The following is a 21079-nucleotide window of genomic DNA, read 5'->3' on the forward strand; positions in this document are numbered from 1 at the left end:
TTACACACAACCAAATCTGGAATAGCCTGCTACCTGGTTGGTTCCATAACATATTGCTCCAAGAAACAATCTCTAATACACTATGAACTCTCCCTCGAGGCTACCCTTGCCAATTTGTTTAGTCCAGTCTATATGCATATTAAAATTACCCATCATTATTGCTATGCCTTTCTTACATGCTCCCAGTATTTCCTGGATTATACTGTGTCCTACTGCTGAACTACTGTTTGGGCACCTATAGATTACCCCCACCAGGGACTTCTTTCCCTTGCTATTTCTTATTTCTACCCAGACTGACTCTACATCTTGCTCTCCAGTGCCTATATCATTCCTCACTATAGCACTGATCTCTTCCTTTACTAACAAAGCTACACCACCTCCTTTTCCTTCCTGGAAACACTGAGTACCCTTGGATATTCAACTCCCAAACCTGTACTCCCTGTAACCATGTCTCAGTAATCGCCACGTAATTGCCCTTATTTAAGTTGAGGACACTGGTTTGACATCCAAGCTGCTCGCCCTCAAACTGAATTTGAAATTCTACCATGTTGTGATCGTTACCCCCTAGAGGATCTCTGAACTACGATATCGCTTAATAATCCCACCTCATTACACATTACTAGATCTAAAATAGCCTGTTCCCGTGTAGGTTCTGCAACATTATTGCTCTCAGAAACAATCCCTGATGCACTCTACAAATTAGTCTTCCATGTTACCCCTGACAATCTGATTTGTTCAGTTGATATGCAGATTAAAATTACCCACGACAACCAAAGCACCCTTCTAATGTGTATCCATTATTTCCCGATTTATACTTTGTCCTACAGTGAGGCAACTCTTCGGGGGCCTATAGACGACTTCCACCTTGCTTTTCCTTATTTCCACCCAAGCAGATTCCACATCATGATCTATTGTACCTCCGCACTGATACCTTCCTTTATTAACAAAGCTACCCCACCTCTTTTTCCTTTGTGCCTATTTTTCTGGAATGTCGAATAGCCTTGAATATTGAGTTCCCAGTCTGGGTCACCCTGCAACCACATCTCTGTAATAGCTATCAAGTCTTATTCATTTATTTCTATTTATGCTGTCAACTCATTTATCTTGTTAGAAATGCTGTGTGCATTCAGATAAAGAGCCTTAAGCTTTGACTTTTTACCATTATTGCTCATTTTGGTTCTGATTTCTGCTGCACTCTTCTGCTTATATTTTCTGCCCCTTCATATCACACTTTGATTATGGTTCACCTCTTCATATCCTGCACCTCTGCCCTCTCATTTCTTTTTGATTTTTTTAAACTTCCCTTCAATTGAATCCTCCCCTCCATGGTCTAGCAATGCATGACTTTAAACTTACCCTCCACATGTTGAAATCCCTCCATACCTATTCAACTCAGGAGTGTGAGTTAGCACTATGAGTGTTCCTTTCTCTAAAAGCAGTGTTAGCACTGAGCGCTTTGGAGCCTGCCTGACAATGACTAGATCAACTTACAAAATGCAGAGAACATTGAATTACTTTACAACAGAAGGGATCAAATTACACACATTCCAGACAAGCTGTAGGGTGTAGTGATCCTCTAAGAGGACCAATCAGAAATCTGGTCCAACCCACTTGTGTTACAAATAAACAAGACCAAGTCAACACACAGGGTGCAGACCTCATGTTCAAAAAGGGGGAAGAGGTTGCCGGATTCCCTTCCTCTATAGCCTGATAACGCTCCACCCACCTAGCAGCAATCCGCATCTTCCCATTGCCAGAAACACTAGCACACCCACCTCACACAACCAGCATTTCTTGAGCCTACTGTTAAAATCTAAACATGTTAAAGATCAATATGCCAGAAGGCTGCAAAATGCTTAGAAGAAAGGTGAGCACCGAGTCCTTAAGCTTGTGTTGCACTTCAATGAAACTAAAAGGGCAAAGATAGATGCAACAATGGAACAGGAAAATAAAGTGGCAAATAACAAGTTCAGGGGTGGACTAGCAAGCAGAACGGACTTGTCATCCAATCTGAACACCTCCGTTTTGACTGCAGGTACAACCCTGTCCCATTGAAGCACTTTCCAGGTCACTCCATTTTTTTGCTTGTTTTTGTCCTTTCCTCTTGTTCCATTGTGTTTTAAATACTGTTCAGTTGCAATACAGCAGACCTAATGAAGAATCCATATCCAAAACATGAACTTGTTTCTTCTCTCTATAAATACTGCCCGATCAGCAGTGCTCCTAGATTTTTCTATTTCTGTTTCTGATTTCTAGCACCTACAGTATTTTACTTTTAACCTTAGATGGAACTGCAGGAAGAAAGATGGAAGTCATTGTCTTTGGTCCCTGCCATAAATTCTGTTTCATAGAAGCACAGAAACAGGAGTAGGCCATTCTGCTCTTCGAGCCTGCTCCACCATTCAATATGATCATGGCTGATCCTCTATCTCAAAGCCATATTCCCACTTTCCCTTCATACCCCTTGATGCCCCTAATATCCAAAAAGTTATCAATTTCTTTCTTGAATATACTCAATGATCCGGCCTCCACAGCCTTCTGTGGGAGAGAATTGCACTGGTTAACCACTCTTTGAGTTAAGAAATTTTTCCTCATCTCAGTCCTAAATGGCCTGCTCCGTATCCTGAGACTGAAGCCCCTAGTTCTAGACTCCCCAACCAGGAGAAACATCCTCCCTGCATCCAGTCTGTCTAGCCCTGTTAGAATTTTATACGTTTCAAACAAATACCCTCTCATTCTTCTTATCTCTAGTGAATACAGGCCGAATCGAACCAATCTCTCCTCATACGACAGTCCTGCCATACCCAGTATCAGCTCAGTGAACCTTCACTGCACTCCCTCTATGGCAAGAATATCTTTTCTTAGATAGGGAGGCCAAAACTGCATGCAATACTCCAGGTGTGGTCACACCAAGGCCTTGTATAACTGCAGTAAGACATTCCTACTTCTGAGCTCAAATCCTTTTGCAATGAAGACCAACATACAATTTGCTTTCCTGATTGCTTGCTGCACCTGCCTATTTACTTTCATTGACTGGTGTACAAGGGCACCCTGATCCCTTTGTACATCCATATTTCTCAATATATCACCATTTAAATATTACTCTGCCTTTCAGTTTTTCACACCGAAGCTTATAACTTCACATTTATCCACGTTATACAGCATCTGCCATGTGTTTGCCCACGCACACAACTTGTCTAAATCGCCCTGAAGCCTCTTTGTGTACTCCTCACAACCCCACCCAGTTTTGTCTTCAGCAAACTTGGAAATATTGCATTTGGTTCCCTCATCCAAGTCATTTACATACATCATGAATAGCTGGGGCCCAAGCACTGATCCCTGCGGTACACCATTAATCACTGCCTGCCACGTGGAAAAAGACCCATTTATTCCCACTCTCTGTTTCCAGTCTGTCAACCAATTCTCAATCCATGCCAGTATAATACCCCCCATCCCATGTGCTTTAATTTTGCCCACTAGCCTCTTATGTGAGATCTTTTCAAAAACCTTCTTGAAATCCAAATACACCATACCCATTGGTTCTCCCTTATCTACACTACTAGTTACATCCTCAAAACACTCCAGTCGATTAGTTAAGCACGATTTCCCTTTCATAAACCCATGCTGACTTTGTCTAATCCTGTTAATGCTTTCCAAGTGTTCTGTTACCACATTTTTTATAATAGTCTCTAGCATTTTCCCCACTACTGATGTTAAGCTAACTGGTCTGTAATTCTCTGTTTTTTCTCACCCTCCTTTTTTAAATAGTGGAGTTACATTTGCCACCCTCCAATCTGTAGGAACTGCTCCAGAAGCTATAGAATTTTGGAAGATGACCACCAATGCATCCAATATTTCCAGGGCCACTTCCTTTAGTAGTCTGGGATGTAGATTATCAGGCCTTTCAAGGTTTTTCAGCCTTTAACCCGATGAATTTCTCTAACACCATTTTTTTATACTAATTCTGATTTTCTTCAATTCCTCCCTCTCACTAGACCCTTGGTTCCCTAACATTTCTGGGAAATTATGTGTCCTCTTTTGTGAAGACGGGACCAAAATGTGTGTTCAATTCTTCTGCCACTTCTTTGTTCCCCATTATAATTTCCCCCATTTCTGACTGTAAGGGACCTACATTTGTCTTCGCTAATCATTTTCTCTTCACATATATATAGAAGCTTTTAGAGTCAGTTTTTATGTTCCTTGCAAGTTTACTCCCATACTCCATTTTCCCCTTCTTGATCAATCTTTTTGCCCACTTTTGCTGAATTCTAAACTGTTCACAATCCTCAGGCTTGCTGCTTTTTCTGGCAATTTTATATGTCTCCTCTTTGGATCTAATACTATCCCTAATTTCTTTGTAAGCCATGGTTGCGCCACCTTTCCTGTTTTGCTTTTGCACCAGACAGGAATGAATAATTGTTGTAATTCATGCAGATGTTCCTTAAGTATTAGCCATTGCCTATCCACTGTCAACCCTTTTAGTAAGGTTCCCCAATCCATCATTGTCAACTCGTGCCTCATACCCTCGTAGTGCCCTTTATTTAGATTCAGGACACTAGTTTCTGATTCAACTTCTTCACTCTCCAAATCCATCCTAATGAACAATTCTATCATTTTATGGTCGCTTTTACCCAAGAGGCTCCGCACAACAAGACTGTTAATTAATCCTTTCTCATTGCACAATACCCATTCTAGGATAGCCTGCTCTCTAGTTGGTTCCTCAACGTATTGGTCTTAAAAACCATCACGTACACACTCCAGAAAGTCTTCCTCCACAGTATTGCTGCTAATTTGGTCTGTCCAATCTATATGTAGGTTAAAGTCAGCCATGATTACAGTTGTACCCTTACTGCATGTGTCTCTAATTTCCTGCTTAATGCCTTCTCTTACATCTCCATTAATATTTGGGGGCCTATAGACAACCCCCATCAACATTTTCTGTCCCTTGGTGCTGCTTAGCCAACTGCATCCCTATCCCTCACAACAGTCCACGGTTCACAACCTTGTTTGACCCCAACATGTACTTCATATCTGTTTCATCAAGACATCTTACTTCCAAAACATTTCCCAATTATGTTTGACATTGTTATGACAGTCAATGGTAAATGCTGAGCTGTTCAAATCCCAGAGGGAAACTTGAAACAACTGTCACAACTCATTTTCAATTTATATAAATTTCCGAGATGCGTGCCTTGAATTCAGTAGTAATAAGACCAAGTCTTTTAGGTTTTTATAAAACTGGATTAAACAATTCCTGAATAAGAGAAATGATTTTAAATGTATACACAGATCTACAAATTACTACGATAACTTCTAAATTCCCTAATCAAACTAACTCCCAGTTAGACTTCCGTTAAGGCAACAGTGAGACACAGAAATTTTAAAAGATCCAGGCAAAGAAACATGATACCCTGAATAAGTGGCTTTCCAAGTAAGTTTTCTTAACTTCAGTCCTCTGAAGACAGCAGCTTGATGCTGAAGGTATAGATGCTGAAGGCTTTTTTACACGCTTGTAAGATCTTAATAATGCCTTCTCTTACACATAGCCCTTGCTCCTTCTTTATACATATCTTTGAATGCAAATACCCACTGTTTCACTATATCTTTGGACTTTATCTCCATGATAATAAAACCCTCTCATAGCACTAAGTTTTAGCAATAATCTTTGGGAAAAATAAACACGTTTATTTATAATAAACTTCACTTGGCTAGCTGACAGATTTCACCTCTCCTTTGAAAACAATCTAGTCCGGTTTATTTCAAAATGCAAATGTTCCCTTGACACCCATGCTTCTAAACTTCCCCATGTTTATCTAAGTAACATTTCAAACCTGACCTCTCTTAGATCAAAGAACCCAGACAAGCTGCCTCTAATTCAGTTAAATCTCTCAGACACACACACACATCCCTCTATTACTTTATTCTACAATAAATTCCAATGACATTATGAGAATTATTATATCTTCTTGACATCCTCCTCCATACTGAAAAATGAACCATAATTTAAAAAGACTGCTTCATTTTTATTAGCCCATCTAATACTATCCATATACTTACAATATTTCATTACCAGATGCATGCATGAACATAACAATATATATACAAATCCTTTGCATCAAGGAAATCATTCCAGTTCAGAGTCCAGGTTGTTAAATGTCCAATTTTCCTATTAAGCTTCAAACTCTTTATAAAGCATCTGCAATCAGATTCTCTCGTCCAATGACATGTATACAGGCCAAGTGCTGGAAAATGGGATTAGAATATATAGGTGCTTGATGCCCAGCATGGGGTGGGGGAGGGGCGGTGCTGAAAGGCTTGTTTCTGTGCTGTAAAACTATATGATTCTATAATCTCTAGATTAAATGGTTGCAGTAATAAACTCTATCTGAATAGTCCTGCACTTCTGTCTTGAACTTTGTCCAGAAACTTTAAAGGATTGCGGTCTGTATAAACAATTGTTTCTGACAAATTGTTTGCCACATAAATTTCAAAATGTTGCAATGCTAACATCAAACCCAAAATCTCCTTTTTGATTGTTGAATATCTTCTCTGCTGTGCATTCGGCTTCTGTGAAAAATACCCTATCAGTTTTTCAAGTTCAATGTCATTTTCTTGTAACAGTACGGCCTCAATGCCTATAACTCTTTCGAGTACAAACCCGTTTCCATCTGTTTCAGATGAAGTTATATTGTTTCATAGTTTTGCCATTGTGAGATTTGAACTCTTGATCTTGGGGTTATAAACCCAGTACCATAACCACTTGGCTATTTAGGCCAAGCCTGTATCACTTGTGTCAAGGCCAACTTAAATTACTTGGTGTAATTGGGTGCTGTCAAAACTGGTTTCGTAGTTAATACAGCTTTCAAACTGTCAAATGCATTCTGACACTTCTGCATCCATTGAAACTTCTTTTGTAATAGTTCAGTCAGTGGAGCTGACACTGCTAAAATTTGGTACAAATTTCCGATAAAACCCACTCATGCTCAGAAATCTCAAAACTTTTCGTTTTGTTGTAGGCACTGAGAAATCCCCTATAGCTCTGACTTTCACATCTCGGAGCCACCTTACTATGTCCAATGCTATGGCCTAGATATGTAATTTGCGCTTTTGCAAATTCACTTTTAGCCAAGTTAATCAAATTAGCTTCTTGTAATTGAGTAAATAATTCTCTCAGATGCTGTAAATGCTCATCCCACGTCCGACTGAAAACCATTAAATCATCAATATAAACAGCACAATTGTTGAGACCTCAAAATTACTTTGTTCGTCAGTCTTTGAAATGTCGCAGGTGCATTCTTCATACCAAATGGAATGACTATAAACTGATAGAGTCCATTTGGCATCACAAAAGCCAAGATCTCCTTTGCTCTCTCCGGAACTTGCCAATGTCTTTTTAGCAAGTCAATTCTTGTGATAAATTTTGATTGCCCCACTTTCTCAATGCAAACTTCCAACCTTGATATAGCATATGAATCCACTTTTGTCACCACATTCACCTTTCGATAGTCCATACAGAGTCTTTGTGTTCCATACGGTTTCAGTACCAATACAAAAGACGAACTCCAGTTACTGCAACTAGACTCAATGATATCATTTTGAAGTACAAAATCAATTTCTTTCTGTACTTGAGATAACTTTGCCAGATTTAATCTATAAGGATGTTGCCTTACCGAAGATGCAACTTCTACAGACTCATCATGTATACCTAAATCTGTCCTCCCTAACCTATTTCCACAAATAGCTTTGTGTGACTGCAATAGCTTTTCTAAATAACTTTGACACTTGTCTGGAAAGTAACTCAATATTACATTTAAATTTACAAGTACCCCCTCATTATGCAATTTGATTAGAGAATAATCAATTTCAGAATTCTACATTTCTATTTCTTTATCTACTACCACAAACATCTCCTTTAGGTCCTCTTCTCTGTCAAAGCATATATACATGACACACCCTCTGCTTCTTTCTTTCTTATTTAAATTATTATATAATTTACTTCTCTCAATTTCTTTTCAATCCTGTAAGGCTCACTAAACCTTGCCTTTAATGAGTCACCCAGTACTGGTTACAGAACTAGTACTTCTCTCCAGTGACAAAATTCCAAGCTGTAGTTTGCCCGTCCGCTTTTACTTACATCGCTTGCTGTGAAATCTTTAAATGTTCCCTATCCAACTCACATATTCTGTCCAACCTCTCTCTGAAGTTTGATATGTAATTCAGGAAAGTAGTTTCTGAATTTTGAGCCATCAATTTCTCTTAAATCAATGTCAGTAGTCCTCTTGCCTCATGACCATAGACTAGTTCGAAATGACTAAAACCAGTGAATGCTTTAGGAGCGTTCCTAATAACAAATAATGAGTGAAATTCTTCTATCCCAGTCCTGTGGATAATCCTGACTGTATGCTCTCATCATAGTTTTTAAGCATTGGATGCCATCTTTCCAAAGCCCCTTGTGATTCAGGATGATAAGCTGTTGACTTGAACTGTTTAATCCCCAAAATGTTCATTATTTCCTTAAACAGCTGTGACATGAAATTTGAACACTGATCTGATTGTATTTCCTGAGGTAAACCATATCTTGTAAAAAATGTAGTTAACTCTTCCACAATTTTCTTTGCTATAATGTTTCTCAAAGATATGGCTTCAGGAAATCTGGTAGATACATCCATTATTGTCAGTAAATAACGATTTCCACTTTTAGACTTAGTGAGGGGTCCTACACAATCAATCATGATCCTAGTAAAAGGTTTTTCAAATCCTGGAATTGGGATTAAAGGTGCTGGTTTAATCAATGTTTGTGGTTTCCCTATCACCTGACATGTGTGACATGTTCTACAGAATTTGACTACATCTATATGCAATCCATGCCAATAAAAAAGTTTCTGTACCTTCGCCTATGCCTTTCTAATTCCTAAATGTCCCCCCATTGCAATTTCATGAGTTATCCTCAGAATCTCATTTCTATACCCTAATGGGGTAACAATCTGATGCACCTCCCTTCAGCTTTCATTTGCTGAAACATGATACAGCCTCCATTTTCTCATCAAAATATTATGCTTAAGGTAATAACATTCTGGAATATATTTTGCTTGTTTCTGAGTAAGTTGTCTGATATAAATGTTGTATTTGCACATCTTTTTTCTGTAACTCCACTAACTTCCTTGAGTTAAATACTTCAGCTGAATTGTACTGTAGTCTTTCTTCCTGAACAATGTTATCAAACACAGTGTCAGCTAATTGGATTTCAACACCTTCTTTCTTTTTGTCTTTCAACTACCTGTCCTTCCTGTTTTTCTTGTTTCAACCTATGAGCATGTGATCTCATTATCACACAATCTAGAAATAATCCAGGATACTACCTCTGTGACACTTCTCTTGAAGATACCTCCACAGGCTGCTCAACTACCATAGGCATCACCCATATTTGTGATCCAGCTATATCATTACCCAGAATAAAATGAACCCCTGCATTGGGCAATTTTTTCACCACCCCAACAGTCACTTCACAGCTGGAGGTAGTGAGACTTCAGTTAGAAATGAAGAAGCTTGAACTCGAACAAGCACAGGAAATGAAAGAAACTTGAGTTAGAGGCAGCAGAAAAGGAAAGGGCATTTCCAAAGGAGCAGTTTTCCACTTGCTCTTTAAACTTATCTTCCACAATGGAATAGGTTTAGCATCTCCACGAACCCCACTTAATACCATATGTTCCTGTAATACTCCCTCTGAACAAATGTCACTATCCTACAACATTAAGGATTAACTAGCACCTGTATCTCTTAAAATTTTAATATCTTTACCTACTCCACGTTGTACACATGGAAACACTTTCCCTTCACATTCAAAATCTCTAAACATTTCTGCAGCCTGCTCCTCCGAATTCCCTTGGGTAAATTGTGAACACATTCCCAATTCTTTACTTATCACTGATTTTCCCTGCTTTATCTGTACACAAACCACTGTTCTTTCCTGCGCCCGATCCTCAGAACCCACAGTACTCTTACTTCCAGAACTTTTCTGCACCCCTACAATGCCAACAGATTTGCCCTGCAATTTCCAGCACACTGACTTCATGTGTCCAACTTTATTACAATGAAAACACCTCAATTTTTGAATGTCACTTCTACCCTCAGCACCTTCCTGCCTACCCACCTTCCTTTCACCTTCCCACTTTCTATCCTTTTCCAATTTGAAAGGGTGACAAAAAATGATTTAGCTCCGTGAACTAACTCTTAATCATCAGCTATCTCTGCTTCTTGTCTTACTATTTGAACCCTCTGTTCCTCCACAGGAGTTCTCACTACTGAAGGGATTGAATTTTTAAATTCTTCCAAAATAATTACTTCTCCAAGAGCTGAATATGTTGTCTCTATTTTTAATGCCCATATCCACCGATCAAAATTACTTTGTTTTATTCTTTCAAACTCAATATAAGTTTGCCTAGGCTGTTTTCCCATATTCTTACATTTCTGCCTGTGTGCCTCAGGAACCAACTCATGTGCTCTCAAAATTGTCTTTTTTACCACATCATAATTTACCGACATTCCTTCTGACAGTGAAGCATCTACTTCATGTGGTCTACCCACTAACCTCGATTGTAATAACAAAATCCAGTTTTCCTGTGGCCATTACATCTGTTTAGCTATCTTCTCAAATGAAATAAAGAATGCTTCAATACTTCTTTCCTCAAACTTGGGAAGAGCTTGTACAAATTTAAACATCTCCCCACTCGGTTTTAAGTTAAAAGTTTTCTCATCATCAGAACTTTCCTCAGAATCTCAGATCTCTTTTTAACTTCTAGCCTTTTAAGCTGGAATGCCCTTTCTCTTTCCTGCACCTCTTTTTCTTTATCCTTCTCTCTTGCCTGGAAGTTCAGTTTCAGCTTCCTTTCATTCTCCTGCCTTTTCACTTGCTCCCTTGGAAATGCCCTTTCCTTTTCTGCTGCCTCTAACTCAAGTTTCTTTCACTTCTTGTGCTTGTTCAAGTTCGAGCTTCTTCATTTCTAACTGAAGTCTCACTACCTCCAGCTGTGACTCACTAGCGTCAGGTATCACATCCAACTTTAAATGTTGTGCTATACCTTCAATCATATCTGCTTTCTTAGCCCCTGCAGGTGACCCCAATTGTAATTTAGCCGTCAATTCCAGTAACTTAATTTTAGTTACCCTTTGTAAACCAGCCAAAGTTATAACTTCAACCCCCAAACCACTCTGAGCAACTGCAAAAGCCATATTGCACTCTCACCACTTCAAAAGTAACCTCACAACAACTTCTAAATGCAAAGTGCTTCTCGTACTCGTAACCTTAAGATTCATCAACTCCAAAAATATCAAGGAATTTCAAATATATCCCGCAAAGAGCCCCAACTATGTTATGACACAGCTGATGGTAAATGCTGAGCTGTCCAAATCCCAGAGGGAAACTTGAAACAACTGTCACAATTTATTTTCAATTTGTATAAATTTCGAGATATGCGCCTTGAATTCGGTAGTAACAAGACCACCAAGTCTTATAGGTTTTTATAAAACTGGATTAAACGTTTACTAATGAGAAATGATTTTAAATGCATACATAGATCTACAAATTATGATAACTTCTAAATCCCTAAACAATCTAACTCCCAGTTACACTTTCGTTAAGGCAATAGTAAGACACAGAGATTTTAAAAGACCCAGGCAAAGAAACATGCTACCCTGAACAAATGACTTTCCAAGTGAGTTTTCTTAACTTCAGCCCTTTGAAGGCAGCAGCATTAGGTATAGATGCTGAAGGTTTTTTTACACACTTGTAAGATCTTAACAATGCCTTCTCTTACACACAGCCCTTGCTCCTTCTTTATACATATCTTTCTGTTTGAATGCAAAGACCCGTTGTTTCACTAGGTCTTTGGACTTTATCTCCCTGATAATAAAACCCTCTCACAGCACTAAGTTTTACCAGTAATCTTTGGGAAAAATAAACACATGTTCCTAAACTTTACAAAATCACACAGAATCACAGTGCAGAAGAGGCCCTTCGCCTATCGAGTCTGCACCAACATGTAAGCAACACCTGACCAACCTACCTAATCCCATTTACCAGCACTTGGCCCATTGCCTTGAATGTTATGACGTGCCAAGTGCTCATCCACGTACTTTTTAAAGGATATGAAGCAACCCACCTCCACCACCCTCCCAGGCAGTGCATTCCAGACCATCACCACCCTCTGGGTAACAAAAGTTTTCCTCACATCCCCCCTAAACTTCCTGCCCCTCACATTGAACTTATGCCCCCTTGTGACTGACCCTTCAACTAAGGGGAACAGCTGCTCCCTATCCACCCTGTCCACACCCCTCATAATCTTGTACACCTCGATCAGGTCGCCCCTCATTCTTCGCTGCTCCAACGAAAACAACCCAAGTCTATCCAACCTGTTTTCCTAACTTAAATGTTTCATCCCAGGCAACATCCTGGTGAACCTCCTCTGCGCTCCCTCCGGTGTAATCACATCCTTCCTATAATGTGGTGGCCAGAACTGCACACAGTATTCCAGCTATGGCCTCACCGAGGTTCAATACAACTCCAACATGACCTCCCTACTTTTGTAATCTATGCCTTGATTGATAAAGGCAAGTGTCCCATATGCCTTTTTCACCACCCTACTAATGTGCCCCTCCACTTCTGGCAGCCATGCCTTCAGCTTTCTAAGCCTTAGCTCTCGAAATCCCTCCGTGAACCCTCTAATTCGCTCTTCTCCTTTAAGATGCTACTTAAAACCTATTACTTCAAGCAAGCTATCTTTTTGGTCATTTGTCTCAAAATCTCCTCAATGTCAAATTTTTGTTTGATAATGCTCCTCTGAAGCATTTTGGGACATTTACTACATTTAAAGGTGCCACATAAATACAGGCTGTTGTTGTTGGTGACAGCCGGTAAAATCAGAAATTTTTTGCTAACCCAGGACAACCAAAACAGAAAAATTCACCTTCCTCACATTCCGAATAATGATAAAAACTATCCTTTGCGGGCCAAAGAGAAAAACTTCTTTCAAATTTTTTTTGTTTCAGTGTGATCAGCGTGTACTACACCTAAATATTATCTTGTGTGGTTATTAGAGCAGATCTTTTCTAAGCATCAAAACTAGAAACATGAACTCTGCAGTTCCTGAAATTTTATACATACAGCTGAATAATTTATCCCAGAAATTCTACATTTCTTACAATGTTTGTCATTCATTAATATTTAACAAGTTTTCGTGTTGATAAAATATGCTATTTCTGGATCTAGAGCTATTATCATCTCAAAGTGTAAACATTACAGAAATATGTCACAACAGGAAAGATTAAAAATATGTTTAGTTCTGCTTTGTGCCAGTTATGTTTGATATTGGATCAATGTGCACATGCTGCCTACATAGGAAACTTATTTACTTTTTAGTGTCTTTGTGGGATGTGGGTGATGCTGGGAACGCAGTATTTTTGGACCAACTCTAGTTATTCTGAAGGCGTTACAGTAAATCATTACATTTTATAGTGAAATAAGTCATCAGCAACGTCATTCATTATCCATCATGTACTCAACAATGCAAAATGCAAGTCTCATTAACAAAAATCATGAAACTGCCAGATTGTTGTAAAAATCCAATCTTTAACTAATGTCCTTTCAGGGAGGAAATCTGTCGCCCTCATCTGGTCTGGACTACAGGTGACTCCAGATCCACAGACTTGTGGTCCACACTTAACTATCCTCTGAAATGACCTAGCAAGCTACTCAGAGGTATCAAACTGCTACAGAAAAGTTAAAGATTTAAACCGATTGGCTCACTTGCCATCAACCTAGACATCAGAAATGACAAAGATACACACTGTCCAATTGACCCTGCAAAGTCTTCTTTACCAACACATTTGGAACTTTTAGTACCAAAATTGGGAGAACTGTCCCATAGACTAGTCAAGCAACAGCCTGATTTAGCCATGCTCATCGAATCATACTGTACAGCCAAAGTCCAAGATTCCTCCATCATATTTCCCACCGACAAGTGGTTGCACAGTGGAATGCTGTCGAGACGGAGTTGCCCCCCGAGTTCTCAACATTGATTCTGGGCCCTGTGAAGTCTCATGACATCAGATCAAAAATAAAAAGAAAACCCCTGCTGATTACCACCTTTCGCCCTCCCTGAGTTGGTGAAGTGATGCTCTCAATATTGAACATGACTTGGAAGAAATACTGAGGGTATGGTGGGGAACTTCAATGTCCACGAATGGCTCAGTAGCATCACCACTGACTGACCAGGCTGGGTCCTGAAGTAAACATCTGTCAGACTGTGCCTCTGACAGGTAGCGAGAGAACTAAAAAGAAAGAAAAACACACTTGACATTGTCCTAACAAAGTCACTTGTCGCAAATGCATCTGTCCATGACAGTATTGGCAGGAGTGACCATGTACAGTACTTGTGAAGACAGTCCCGCCTTCACAATGAGGACATTCTCTCTGGCAATTTGATTCACTCCATGTCATATCAAGAAATGGCTGAATGCACTGGTACTCCAAAAGCTTTGGGCCCCGACAACATTCCAGTTGTGGTACTGAAGACTTGTGCTCCATAACTAGCCACAACCCTGGTCAAGCTATTCCAGTACAGCTACAATATTGACATCTTCCCAACAATGTGGAAAGTCTCCCAAGTCTGTCTTGTCCATCAAAAGGACAAATTCAATCTGGCCAATCACTAGCTCATCACTCTACTCTCAATCATAGGTATTGTTGACAGTGCTATCAAGCGACACTTAATCAGCAACAACTGGCCCACCAAAGCACAGTTTGGATTCCATGGAGGGCACTCCATTCCAGACTTACAACAGCATAGATCTAAGAATGGACAGAAGAGCTGAATTCCAGTAGTGAGGTTAGTGTGACCTTTCTTGACATCAAGACAATAAGAAGCCCGAACAAAATTGAAGTCCATGGAAATCAGGCAGAAAACTCTCTACTGGTTAGAGTAATATCTAGGAAGAGGAAGATGCTTGTGCTTCTTGGAGGCCAATCATCTCAGTCCTAGGATATTGCTGCAGGAGTCCTCTGGGATAATGTCCTATCTCCATATATCTTTAGCTGCTTCATCCGGGACAAAGCAGCCTACTTGATTGGCACCCCATCCAACACCTTAAGCATTCACTCTCTCCACCACCAACATACAGTGGCAGCACTGTGTACCATCTACAAAATGCACTGCAGCAACTCACCAAGGCCCCTTTAATAGCATCTTCCAAACACATGACCTCTAACACAGAAGAAAAAGAGCATCATATGCATAGGAACACCATCACCTGAAAGCCATACATCATCCTGAATTGGAACTATATTGCCATTCTTTCACTGCCGCTGAGTCAAAATCCTGGAACTCGCCCCCTAACAGCACTGCGGGTGTACCTACACCACATGAACTGCAGCAGTTCAAGAAGGCAGCTCACCATCACCTTCTCAAGAGAAATTAAGGACAGGCAATAAATGCTGGCTTAGCCAATGATGCCCACATCCTGCGAACGAATAAAAAAAATTGCCCTTCCCTCCAACATAAGGTCAGAAGTGCGGATGCTAACTGGAGGGAAGGGCAACTTGTTTTATTTGTTCACATAGTTCAGTATCATTCACAAAGCCTCAGATACTGAATCAGTCCATGTCCGAATGCAGCAAGGCCTGAGCAACATTTAGGCTTGGACTGATTAGTGGCAAGTAATTATCACGCCACACAACTGCCCCACAATGACCACCTTGAACAAAAGGGAATCCATCTCCCCATGACATTGAATGATATTTCAAAACTGAATACCCCACCATCAACATTTTTGGAGTCACCATTGACCAGAAGCTTAACTAGACCAGCCATATAAATACTGTGGCTACAAGAGCAGGTAAGAGGCTAGGAATTAGCTGCAAGTAGCTCACCGACTGACTCACCAAAGCCTGTCTACCATCTACAAGGCATAAGTGAGGAGGGTGATGGAGTGCTTCCCACCTGCCTGGATTAGTATGACTCCAACAATACTCAAGAAGCTCAATATCATCCAGGACAAAGCAGCCCCCTTGATCAACACCCCTTCCACCACCTTAAACATTCACTTTCTCCACTGCCGGCACACAGCAGCAGCAGTGTGTACCATCTAAAAAATGCACTGCAGCAACTAGGTCCTTTGACAGCACCTTCCAAACTTGCGATCTCCACCAACTGTTAGGACAATGCCAATGGACACATGGAAATATCACCACCTGGAAGTTCCCCTCTAAGCCACACGCCATCCTAACTTGGAACTATATTGCCGTTCCTTTCCTGTCACTGGTTCAATATCCTGGAACTCCCTCCCTAACAGCACTGTGGGTGTACTTATACTACATGGACAGCAGTGGTTCAAGAAGGCAGCTCATCACCACGTTCTCAAGGGCAATTAGGGATGGGAAATACTAGCCTGCCTGCCTTGCCACGCTCGCATCCTAAGAACGAATGAAAAAAAGGGCTATCTACTTACATTTTCTGCTTCAATTCTTGATTTGAATGCAACTCTAATATTTAAAGGAGTATCCTCTTGAAAATCCTCCACTTCTCCAAACTTCTAGAGAAACCAAATAAAATACATTTTAAAAAGTCAGATAATTTAAAAAAAAAAACTCACTTTGTCTAAAATCCTATGAACCAGTTTATTGCCTCCAAATAATTAAACACAACCTTGGTGACAGGCCACAGAACTGGTTCTGGAAACATCGACACCGATTTCAGCTAAACCTTTTTGTGACTGTAAGGAGAGACTTACTGAATCTTTATTATCTTTAGTTTTTGCCACAATTACAGGGTTATTGATCATTCCTTTGTCACCAAGGGTGGGGTGGCAGCTGAACAGGGAAGTATAACATACTAAATTGTCAAAACAAAAGTCCAGAGCAGAGGTCAAAGGTCTATGGTACCTAGACCATCATACCACAAATAAATCCAGATTTTCATTCTCTCTGATCAAGAAAACAAGAAATGGGGAGAGTGCTCAAACAGTGCTCCTTAGCTTAAACATCCAAGCATGTAAATGTTCTTCACTCATTATTCTGGACAAGCAGGACTGCATAATACAAGGACAAAGATGGACCCAAAGGTATGTAACTTATGCAGTTCTGTTGGACAATATGTGCTGATCCTCGGGAGACTAATCTAACTTGTATTTTGAGATATACATAGCAGACTTCATGCAGTGGCCATTCTTTAATGAAACCTTCTAAAAGGAGTCTCAGTATCATTTCAAACACCAAATAGTATAAAATTAGTGGTAACATTTTTGTTCAGCCTTTTAATTATTTTCCTATAGTTTTGTTAAAATATTTAGCAGCTGATGATGACAATCCCGTAAGGGTTGGAGGAATCACAGAGCCATACTTCAAAGAATGGAATTAAACACAACTGAAACTAGACCATAGCTGGGTTAATGACTATTCCCCCTGGCATTCATCAGATCACTTGCACTGTTTAGCTCACTAATTCCTCAATGACAACTTCTCCCCATGGGACATCAGCATTCACTAAATAATCAACATTATGGCAAAAGGCCATAAAAATTGAACACAAGAATGAAAGATATTAAGTTGAATGAAAATTCAGTATAGAATGATTTTGAAACATGGTGGCAAAATTTCCTCTTTAAAACTGTCCTAAGAAACAAATAATTTCTCTGGCACAATACCATTTTGAATGTTCAGGAGGTTCCTTCCCCCAGCTAGCAAACACACTGCACTAATGAGTGCACTAACACTGCAATGACTGTGGCCTCAACAACATCCCAGCTGTGGTGCTGAAGAGCTAGCCTCACCCCCAGTGAGTTGTTTCAGTACAGCTACAATACTGACATCTACCTGACAATGTGGGAAATTGTCAAAGTACGCCCACAAAATGCAGAACAAATCCAATTCGGTCAAAATGATGAACAGAATTGTCAATGGTGTTATCAACTGACATTTAGTCACCAATGACCTGATTGTCAATGCTTTTTCTCAGAGGTTTCCCCTCCATTCCTTTTCCCAAACTTCTCCTCACATCCCTTTCTCTCCCTCCCAGAACCATCACATCTTCATCTTCCCATCACCAACCTCCATGTTCAACCGATCATCCTCTGTCATTTCTGCCACATTCAGCAAGATGCCACCACAAAACATATCTTCCCCATCAGCATTCTGAATGGACTGTTCCCTCCACGACACTTTGGTTCACTCCTCAGTCACCCCGCCCCCTCTCACAGCACTTTCCCATAGCAGCACAGGTGATGAAACATCTGCCCTTTACATTTTCCCTTCCCACCATCCAGGTGAAACAGCAATTTGCTTGTACTTCTTTCAATTTAGTATACCATATTCACTGCTCAAAATGCAGTCTCCTCTAAACTGGGGAGACTAAATGAAGATTGGGTGACCACTTTGCGGAAGCGTGACCCCAAGCTACCAGTTGCTTGCCATTTTAATTCTTAGCGCAATGCAAATCTGCCCTCTCTGTCCTCGGCCTCCTGCACTATTATAAAAAAGCTCAGTGTGAGTTGAAGAAACAGCACCTCATATTTCAATGAGGCACTTCACAGGCTTCTGAATTCAACAGCAAGCTCAATAATTTCAGATCATAACCTCTGTCCCCATTTTTTTCAGATGGCTGCTGCTGGGTAATGGTTCAAGCCATTTGTATTTACACCTCCTCTAGACCCCTCTTTCGTTTCTTTACTTGACCCATTACCACCTCCTTTTGCCTTGCACCATCATTCCTTTTATAACTTAATCTCTCCCACCTTACACAAATCTTTCCTTTTGTTCTTTCTCCTTTTCCAGCCTTTCCCTGCCTTTGTACTTGCTTAAAACCAATTACGTCTCTAAGCTTAACAGAAAATGCTGGAAAAACAGATGCTACCAGACCTGCTGACTTTTCCAGCATTTAGGTTTTTATTTTAGATCTCCAGCATCCGCAGTATTTTGCTTTTATTTACATCACTAAGCTTTTCTTGTTCTGACAAAAGGTCATCAACGTGAAACATTAACTCTGTTTTCCCTCCACAGGTGGTGCCTGAACTGCTCAGTATTGTCAGCATTTTCTGCTTTTAATTTTAGATTTCCAGCATTCACATCTTTTTGCTTTTGTATCAATGTTCTGTTTGCGTTCTGCTAGGACATCTCAGCTCCTAACTTCATGACAACTTTGGTTCAAACGCAAACTCGAGGTGAATTCTAGAGATGAACTGAGAGTGACTGCCCTTGATATCAAGGTAGCATTCAACCAAGTGTGGCACTGAGTCAAAGAAGATTGGAGGAAGCTCACCAACACCTCCATAAGGGCAATTAGCGACGGGGAATAAATGCTGGCCTAGCTAGCGGCATCCCCTGAATGAATATGTTAACTCTCCAATGGCTGGAGTCATACCTGCCACAAGGCAAGATGATTTTTGGAGGTTCATCATTTGGCTACAGGACTTCACTGCAGGATTCCCTCAAGGCAGTGTCCTAGGCCCAACTATCTTCAGCTGCTTTATTAATGGCATTCCCTCTTGTAGGATAATAAGTGGTTCACAGCCACATTCAACAAGACATAGGACAACATCCACAACAAGAGGGAATCTGATCGCCTCCCCTTGACGGTAAATGGGATTATCATTACCACCGACCAGAAACCAGACTAGATCAGCCACATAAATCCTACAGCCACTGGAGTAGGTCAAAGACTGAGTATTCTTTGACAAGTTGCTCACCTCCTGACTCCCCAAAGTCTCGCCACTACCCACAAAGCACAAGTTAGGAGTGTGGCAGAGTGCTCTCCACTTGCCTGAATGAGTGCAGCCTCAATAACACTTAAGAAATCCAACACCATCTAGGACAAAGCAGTTGTTTGACTGGCACTTCACCCATTAGCCTACATATCCACTCTCTCATCATGGTTCAATCATGGGCAAAGAGCTGAACTCCCAAGGTGAGGTGAGAGTGACTGCATTTGACATCAAGGCCGCGTGTGGCATCAAGGTGCCCTAGCAAAATTAGAGTCAATGGGAATCAGGGGGAAACCTCTCTGCTGGTTGGAGTCATGCCTAGCACAAAGGAAGATAGTTGTTGGAGGTCAGTCATCACTGCAGAGTTCCTCAGTGTCCTTGGCCCAAACATCTTCAGCTGCTTCATCATAAAGTCAGAAATGGGGATGTTTGCTGATGATTGCGCAATGTTCAGCACCATTTGCGACTCCTCAGACACTGAAGCAGTTCACATACAAATGCAACAAGACCTGGACAATATCCAGGCTTGGGCTGACAAATGGCAAGTAACATTCGCACCATACAAACGCCAAGCATTGACATCTCCAACAAGAGTGAATCTAACCATTGCCCCATGACATTCAATGGCATTACCATCACTGAATCCTCCACTATCAACATCCTGGGGGGTTACCATTGACCAGAAACTGAACTGGATGAGCCATATAAATACTGGGACTACAAGAGCAGGTCAGAGGCTCAAGATCCTGCAACGATCCTCACCTCCTGACTCCCCAAAGCCTGTCCGCCATCTACAAGACACAAGTCAGGAGTGTGATGGAATACTCCCCATTTGCCTGGATGAGTGCAGCTCCCACAACACTCAAGAAGCTTAACACTGTCCAGGACAAAGCAGACCGCTTGATTGGCACCACATCCACAAACATTCACTCACTCCAACACCAACGCACAGTAGCAGCAGTGCACTGCAGAAGCTCACCAAGGCTCCTTAAGCACCTTCAAAACCCACGATCGCTGTCATCCAGAAGGACATGGGCAGCAGATAGATGGGAACACCACCACCTGGAAGTCCCCTCCAAGTCACACACCATCCTGACTTGGAAATATATCACCGTTCCTTCACTGTCGCTGGGTCAAAATCCTGAAACTCCCTCCATAACACTACTGTGGGTGTATCTACACCACAGGGACTGCACAGTGGTTCAAAAAGGCGGCTCACCACCACCTTCTCAAGGGCTACTGCAGATGGGCAATAAATGCTGGCCCAGCCAGAGATGCCCACTTAGCGTGAATGAATTTTTAAAAAAGCACACTGTACTTGCAGGAGGCACTG

General features: G+C 40.8%; 1 protein-coding gene across 4 annotated transcripts in view; it reads right to left on the bottom strand.

Moving 5' to 3' along the window:
- rbm27 (RNA binding motif protein 27) overlaps positions 1-21079 on the bottom strand; it is a 163209-nt gene that overhangs the window by 46735 nt on the left and 95395 nt on the right. For 2 of the 4 annotated variants that reach the window (XM_041193306.1, XM_041193307.1), the window contains exon 19: positions 16501-16584. The exons of the other annotated variants lie outside the window; for them this stretch is intronic. In XM_041193306.1, the coding sequence (XP_041049240.1) occupies positions 16501-16584 (84 nt within the window). The remainder of the gene's footprint in view (positions 1-16500; positions 16585-21079) is intronic. 4 annotated transcript variants of the gene reach the window in all.

The sequence above is a fragment of the Carcharodon carcharias genome, chromosome 8, assembly GCF_017639515.1.
Source record: "Carcharodon carcharias isolate sCarCar2 chromosome 8, sCarCar2.pri, whole genome shotgun sequence".
Taxonomy (NCBI): Eukaryota; Metazoa; Chordata; class Chondrichthyes; order Lamniformes; family Lamnidae; genus Carcharodon; species Carcharodon carcharias.